At 31.3% G+C, this 8,418-nt stretch overlaps 1 protein-coding gene across 1 annotated transcript; it reads left to right on the plus strand.

The window, feature by feature from the left end:
- Window positions 1–2,904: 2,904 nt before the first annotated feature.
- On the plus strand, window positions 2,905–8,068 carry PAP3 (purple acid phosphatase-like protein). The gene is made up of 10 exons (NM_001249748.2): window positions 2,905–3,031; window positions 3,433–3,664; window positions 3,845–4,045; window positions 4,264–4,375; window positions 4,552–4,778; window positions 5,413–5,551; window positions 6,390–6,610; window positions 6,786–6,907; window positions 7,004–7,165; window positions 7,750–8,068. Exons 1-10 carry the CDS (start codon window positions 2,982–2,984, stop codon window positions 7,820–7,822), a joined length of 1,539 nt encoding a protein of 512 aa, NP_001236677.1. The 5' UTR covers window positions 2,905–2,981; the 3' UTR covers window positions 7,823–8,068.
- The last annotated feature ends 350 nt before the right edge of the window (window positions 8,069–8,418 follow it).

Consider the following 8,418-nt stretch of genomic DNA (forward strand, 5'->3'; position numbering starts at 1 on the left):
CTGATTTTAATACATTTCAGAACGGTTGCTCTCGGAAAACATTGTTTTATGTGTGAACATGGGAATTGAATTAGAATAGATGCGATACAATTAAATTAATGAGATAAAAATAAATTTAGAACAAAGGCAATAATATTAATTATAATATGTGGGATCTTTGTAATAATTAGCATGATATGATATGCACGTCTTCGCACATGTGATTCGGTTCCTTTACGTTTTATAGGTAAGTAAATAAAATAAAATAATACATATTTAATTTATTAATATTATTATTATTAAGAAAATCACGACAAATATATCATTTATAAAGTCTAAATTATATTTTTGTTTGTGTTCAATAAGAATATAGCAATAAGATAAAAACATATAGCTCATGATAATACTTAATATTTTTCTTTTGTTGTATGGTGTTTTAGATATATTGTGTTGTTCTTTTATTTTATTTATTTTCTATGTACATTGAAAAATAGCGAATGACTAAAATTGACAAGTAAACAAAATATTCTTACATATTGTATATTACTCAACAAGTAAGTAAATTTATTTTGGGCATTTATTACAGTACTTAACAAAGTTGTTAATAAATAAATAATTATATTTTCTTAGTCTTTTTAAATAATATATATCTTACTTTTAAATTTTGAAATATAATTATTTTCATTAAATTTTTTATCATTTAAAATAAAAAATAATTTTAGTTTCATCTATAAAATTGGAAAATATTTTATATAAATTATTTATTAAAAAATAGATATTTAAATAATTAATCATAAAATTCAACCCTCTTTAATATATTTCTGTTGTGGATAAGGCCTCGGACCAAGGGAGATTCCTGACCAATGAAATAGAGACACATTAACTCGTGAATCACTGGCTCTAAATACACCATGTCTATTGAGTTGGGTTCCCTTTGCTATCTTCATTCTTATGAGCATTATTTGAAGAGTGGAGGAGAGACTGTGTTATATGTTGGAGATCTTTCTTATTCTGATGAGCACAACTACAAAGACAAGCAATGGAAGAAAACAGAATAAGGTTATTGATGAAGTTGTCAACGTTAAATGAACCTGGAGCACTCGTAAATTTGGTGTTTTGAAAAGAATAAATGTGTCTAGCTATATATTGTAATGTATGTAGTTCAATGTGCCAAATGGTTCCATTCCATGTACTTGGCTTGTATGCTTCAGTGTGCTAATAAATATTACATTAACGCGCTTTTTGTAGTAGGAGAAAACAATTGAGACCGAGATATCTATTTATAATTTTTGAAAAGCCTGAATTATTATGCTGCCATTTGAGTGGTTTAGTTGGTATTATTATATCATGTCAACATTTATGTGTCATCTTCCTTATTTAATAATTATTTTAAAAATATGTCTTTCCAACTTGAAGAGATAATTGTCATACTAAATACTTTCAATTTATTTTTGTTGCCCTATCTTTAATTTTATATTCTCAATGTCTTTTCAATTATTCAGTTATTGTTTTACCTTATTCATGTTTTTTTTATTAATTATTTCCCTTTTTTACTAATAATATTTTAATATATGTGAGATTTAAAATTTATAATTTGCTACAAAATTAGTTTCAAAATCAATCAATTCGTGGAGTCAAACAATTCAATTTATAAAAGAAATGCATATTAAATTTACACAATCCAATTAATAACTTATGAGAACAATAATACTATTAATAAGTTTATAAGATTGTTGTTGGTACTAGCTAGGAAAATAATACTAGTATTAAACTTTTTTAGATTGTATATTTGACATAGTAAGTTTATAAGTATTTAATGTGTGAACATCTAAGCCAAAGAATTTAATTTATATACATTAACCGTGTAACACCTTTTATATTGGTATTACATTATAAATTGTCATGTATGTTAAAAAGTTCAACAACAGTTGGATTCTTTGAAAGCATGAACCACACTGACGTATACCAGATTACCAGTCTTTCTTTTGCAGAAGCATTCTCACTTAATCTGTGATAGGTTGAAGCATATGAATGATTGTTGAACCAGATCTTCTAATAAAGTTCCCAACCACTTGAGCATAAATCTTAAACCCTAAATTAAAATTTTACAAATAAAATAATGAAGGATTAAATTTGCAAAAAAAGGGCAATAAATTCACGAAATTGAGAAAATAAGAATATAAAAATAAATTAAATTTAATAACTATCAGCATTATTTTTTATTATTTGTATGTGGAAGTGGGCCAAAATGGACGACTTACATATACTAGTGGCCAATAGGCCACACCACGGTCCATACTGTGAGATCAGAACAATGCACCTACACATTGGCCATTGTACATGTAGCAGATGTGTAAGATATTACAATGTTTACATGAATTTAAACATTATCATATTAAATTATTATTAATTTAATATTTATCATAAATCATACTGTATCTCACACTGTGAATTTTATCCTTTTTTAAATAATTACTCTCTCCGTTACTATTTATATATAAGAACCAAGGGAGTAAAAGTATATAATATAACATATTTAGTGTTCTTGAATACATTAAATAATAGATTTTTAAACAATTAATATTCAAGCCAAGATTAATCCATGATATTCGACATCAATATCACATGTCAAGATAATTTTAAAAAATAATAGATTTATTAAATTTTATAAAGATAATTTAAAAAACTAAAATAGTAAAATAATATTTTCTCCATTCTAAAATAATTATCAATTATTTTACACAAACAAAAAAAATAATAAATTTATATGATCATTCATATTAATATTAATATATAAGGAATATAAATAAAAAATAATTAAATTATATTAAAAAATGAATTGTATTCGAAAAAAAAATATTTTCTTATACGTTAGACGGAATAATACACAGAAATTAAACTAAAATCAATGAGAGATGGTGGTGGACCAAATGCATTAATACACGTGCGCACCAACCTCTTCCCTTCCCTTCAAATTCAATCAATCGATTTATCGCTCTTTTATGTGGTTGGCTTCCTTTCGCTCTCTTCTCTGCAAATGCTTCATTCCAAGGTATGCTTCCTTTTGTTTAATCAATATCCGTTCGTTTATTATTTATTACACCCTTTGTGCTCTGATGATTTTTGTGCATGTGCAACTTCTCCTATTTTACGTTTGGACTGGTATTTTATTGCAAATTGTTAGCTTATTTTCAATTCATTGAGATCTGATATTATTATTCAGTGGATTCACAAGTAAAGTAGTAATTGCTAACTCGTAGAGAGAGAAAAGCTAATCAGAAAGTGAGAACCTTTTTTAATAGTAAAAAAATGTAACAAATAAAAAAAAAAAATCAGCATGAGAGAGAATTGGCACAGAACAATAGAGTTTTACCTTGAAATAAGTCATTTAGATGCAGTTTACTTCAAAATATGTTTAGTATGAATGACATTCATTGAGATTCGTAAACGCAGATGGTTAGGACTCTGTAGGCTGATAAAGACAACACTCATACCGTTGGAAAGAAGGATGCTGCTGGCCATGTTGCTTAATTTAGTTCTTGCTTCCTTTGTCTTCTTGAGTTTTATCAGAGACGGGAGTGCAGGGATCACTAGCTCTTTCATTCGGTCAGAGTGGCCGGCAGTTGACATCCCCCTTGATCATGAAGCATTTGCAGTTCCAAAGGGTTATAATGCACCTCAACAAGTAAGTCTTTAGAAGAGTAACAAGGCTGATTTTATTATCTATTCGCTAATAGTATTTAATGAAACTTTGACAAGGATCCTACTCCTCGGAAACCAAATTGGACATGTGAAGCAGTTTCAAGTTCTAAATCTATTCCTTTATTCCAATGAAGCTCAGCTGCATTGATTGATTCCTCTGTAGGTGCACATCACGCAAGGTGACTATGATGGAAAAGCAGTAATCATCTCATGGGTGACCACAGAAGAGCCAGGGCACAGCCATATACAGTATGGCACATCAGAGAATAAATTTCAAACTAGTGAAGAAGGCACAGTTACAAACTATACTTTCCACAAATACAAGTCTGGCTACATTCATCACTGTCTTATTGAAGGCCTTGAGGTAATTGTTTAATCAAATTAAGTAAGTAGAAATGTAGAATAATCAACACGTGCATTATATTTGCAATATTAAAAATAAAATCAATTGAGAACTGAAATCTAATGCACGATATGCAATATGTTTTCATTTTTTAGATAATCACATGTGCTTTTATAATTCTCATCTTGCTGTGTGTAGAATGTCTTTGTTTAGTTTAATCAATGATTTCCCCATTTCAGTATGAGACTAAATACTACTATAGAATTGGAAGTGGTGATTCTTCTCGAGAATTTTGGTTCAAAACACCTCCCAAAGTTGATCCAGATTCTCCCTACAAATTTGGGATCATTGGTAAGTTATCTGTTATTCAATGTTTGTTCTACTAGAAAATAGTTTTTTGTATCCTTAATTATAGACTCTTTCTATTTATAATGCACAAAGTGTCTATCAGGATTTCGTTTTGCTTTGATTTCCCATGATTTTTATTTTGTAGCTCTCACAAATGAGTCATTGCATAAATATTGCAGGTGATTTGGGGCAAACGTTTAATTCTCTTTCCACCCTTGAGCATTATATACAAAGTGGAGCGCAGACTGTCTTATTTGTTGGAGATCTTTCTTATGCTGATAGGTACCAGTACAATGATGTTGGTTTACGGTGGGATACATGGGGACGATTTGTTGAAAGGAGTACAGCATATCATCCATGGTTATGGTCTGCTGGAAATCACGAAATAGACTATATGCCTTACATGGTAATGTGGTAACCTGAGTATAGGATGCGTCTTAGTTATTCGTGTTGTACTAAATCATTTATAGAATGAAATGAATTCATCATTTTCTGGAACAATAAAATAATAAACCACCATCATGGTTTCAGCTTTCCGTTTTCTCTTTTTCGAATTGGAAGTATAAGAGACATGCATTTTTTATTCTTCTAAACTACTATGTCTGGACTGGTTTGTTCCTTTTTTTGGATTATGCATGGTCATCTGCGGAATATTACTTAGCTGACTTTCAACTCCATCAAACTATTTGGTTCAAACTAGATGTCTTCTTTTATATGCATCTTATTTTTTATATAGTTTTTGTAGCAAATTCCATGCAATTCCTTTAGAACTTTGTTTATAATGTTTAGATTAAGATATCCTAAATTTCAAGTGGCAAATAATTACTTGTTTTGTACATAAAAAGTCATTTCTTATTTTGTTGGTGAATGGTTATCCCGATGACAGATGCTGAAGTAAATGTTCATGAGATTTGTTGTAATACCATGTTGATCTTTGAGAAGTTTCATTCAGTTTATGATTTTAGTCTTTAACTTGCTTATGTTGAAAACTTCATACTCTTTGCATTTGATGTTAACTTGGGTCAAATATGCTTGGTCAGGGAGAAGTTGTTCCTTTCAAAAACTATCTTTACCGATATACTACTCCCTACTTGGCCTCCAATAGCTCCAGTCCCCTCTGGTATGCAGTCAGGCGTGCGTCTGCTCATATAATTGTGCTATCCAGCTATTCACCATTCGGTAATTAATCTCCTCTTTATCTACTTATTAATATTCCTTACATGTTGAGTTGAAAGAGAAGAAATTGTTTTTATTCAATCTTATTCGGGGTTACAACATGTGTGCTCCTATATATACAATGTGGGAGTTTTGATTGCATCAATGTTTGCAATGAAATTCTGATGCTATGCCGAGACACGGTCAGTACAAACAAAGTGAGAAATAGGATGCTTGACACAACCCCAAAATACTATATTCTATATGAAGTTTAGGTTCATAGTGTTTCATAACCGTAAAAAGTTGGTGTGCAATGGCATTAAAGTCTTTACATTCTATATTTCTATTATTCTTAGTAACTTTGTTTCTCTTGTTAGAAAAACTATACAAGTGGAGAGAGAAAAAGTTGTCATAAGAGAAAATAATGCTTTTTCACGGGATACAAATTTTATTATTGTGTGTTTCACAATAACAGTTTCTTTACGTTTCATTTTCAGTGATTGCTGATAAACAAACAGAAATGAAGGAAAAATATCCTAAATACAAGCAAAGTTGTCCTGTTGAAACAGGGTACCAATATAAGCAGCAAACATTTATTTTTACAAAAAAGTAAAGGCTTTGACTTCTCTACATTATGACTCAAGTGCCAGTTTGTTAGGAATGGTGGAGAGCAGCATTCTGGTGTTTCTAGGTCTTAAGAATGTTAGATAGTGTTACTTAGAGCTGTATCCATTTCGGTTGAATAGTCACTGCCAATTATGTATGCTTGTCAACTGCCACATTTTGTTGTGTATTTGGTCTTTTGAAAATTTTCTCTGTTTCCTTTTATGGTATTTTTCGTAATAGTTATCTTTCATAACAGTGAAATACACTCCTCAATACATGTGGCTTAAAGAAGAGCTGAAGCGAGTTGAGAGGGAGAAGACTCCTTGGCTCATTGTGCTCATGCACGTGCCGCTCTACAATAGTAATGGAGCTCACTATATGGAGGGTGAAAGCATGCGATCTGTTTTTGAGAGCTGGTTCATCGAGTACAAAGTTGATGTGATCTTTGCTGGCCATGTCCATGCTTATGAAAGATCAGTATGTTTTTCACTTTCTGCTCATTTGTTTTGGTCCTCTCACAACCCAGACAATATGTTTCAATAACTTGTTTGTTATCTTGGTATCAATAACTTGAGCAAGAGCAATATGTTTCTTCAGTCATCTGATGTCACGGTGGATTCTTATGTGTTGAATTTTTCTGTCCTGGTTTCAGTATCGATACTCTAATGTTGACTACAACATAACAGGCGGTAACAGGTATCCATTACCTAACAAATCAGCACCTGTTTACATAACAGTCGGAGATGGTGGAAATCAAGAAGGTCTTGCTTCAAGGTAAATTAAACAAACCATATCTAAAATCCTTCTTGAATATGATTATGTCAAAGATGTCTTGTCATATAGGTTTTAATTCTATCCTTGGTCATGCAGGTTTTTGGATCCACAGCCAGAATATTCTGCTTTTCGAGAAGCAAGCTACGGACATTCCACACTGGAGATAAAAAATAGGACCCATGCTATCTACCACTGGAATCGCAATGATGATGGCAAGAAAGTACCGACTGACTCTTTTGTACTGCATAATCAGTACTGGTAGGTTCCCTCCACCTTTTGCTTGGGCATTGCTTTCAAGTAGCAGGGAGAAATATGCCATATCTTGCTGTTGTGATGAACTATAAGATTGAAAGTTATCATTGCATCCAAATGGCAAGGCACAATATAGACATTCTCTGCCACATGCGTTTTTACTGAAGATAATAATGCTAGAAGTTTAAAATCGTTATGGCCTACATTCCGATAGTAATTTTGAGGGTTGGTTTTTGTGATATTTTCTTCTTCGTAAATGTTGAGAAGGGTACAAAGAAACTTCCTTAAGAGAACCTTTGCTTATCTGGTGCACAACACTAAAAAAAATCTCTCGTGGAGACTAATAGAAGACTTAAACCCCATAAGTTCGAAACTTGGAGCATGTCTAGCTCAGGGAATATAACTGCTAATTGATTACTGATTACATAATAACCTGCACACAGTAGATTTTGGTTGACAAGAATCACAAGATAGGCATGTAGCCTGGTTAAGAGTAGCCTGTCACTCTATTTTTCAGAGATATATAAATCAATGATGCAATTTCTTGTTCTGATAATTGCAATCCGGTTGGGTTCTGATAATGCATGCAGGGGACACAATCGCAGAAGAAGAAAACTGAAGCATTTTCTATTGAAAGTTATTGATGAAGTTGCCAGCATGTAATTTGAAGTTGAAGCACTAGCATATTTGGCGTTTTGAAAAGGATAAAAATGTGCCCCTTGATTAATATATGCAGTTCAATAGTGTCTGAGTGAGCGAAATGCAGGACGTTGGAAATGGTTCTATGTACTATTTGGCTTGTATGCTTGTATTACAACGCTAATAAGAATATTAAATGAGCTTGCTGGAGAAAAATAAAATAAGAACATATTATCTATTGATTGGAAATGGTTCCATTTCAGTGATTTATTTGGCATTGTTAAATTAGTAGGGGTTGCAAATCCATCCATTTATCCATCATCCATTCAATCCATCCACAAGCTAATCCATTCAATTCGTCCATTGCAAAAAAAAAAAATGAATATAATTCAATTCATCCATTTATTTTATGAATAATTAATGATTCATCCGTTTTTTTTAAAAAATTTAACAGATTCTCTAATAAATACGTAATAGATCAAAATTGATCTGACTTAATAATTAAAGAATTTGAGGACAGTTTTCAACCCATGTAGGTCAAGAATTAGAGATAGTTACATCGTGATACTTTCAAATTCATTATATACTCAACTCTATTTCTCACTCGAACCTTGATCTTA

This window comes from Glycine max, chromosome 17 (genome assembly GCF_000004515.6).
Source record: "Glycine max cultivar Williams 82 chromosome 17, Glycine_max_v4.0, whole genome shotgun sequence".
In the NCBI taxonomy this organism is placed as follows: domain Eukaryota; kingdom Viridiplantae; phylum Streptophyta; class Magnoliopsida; order Fabales; family Fabaceae; genus Glycine; species Glycine max.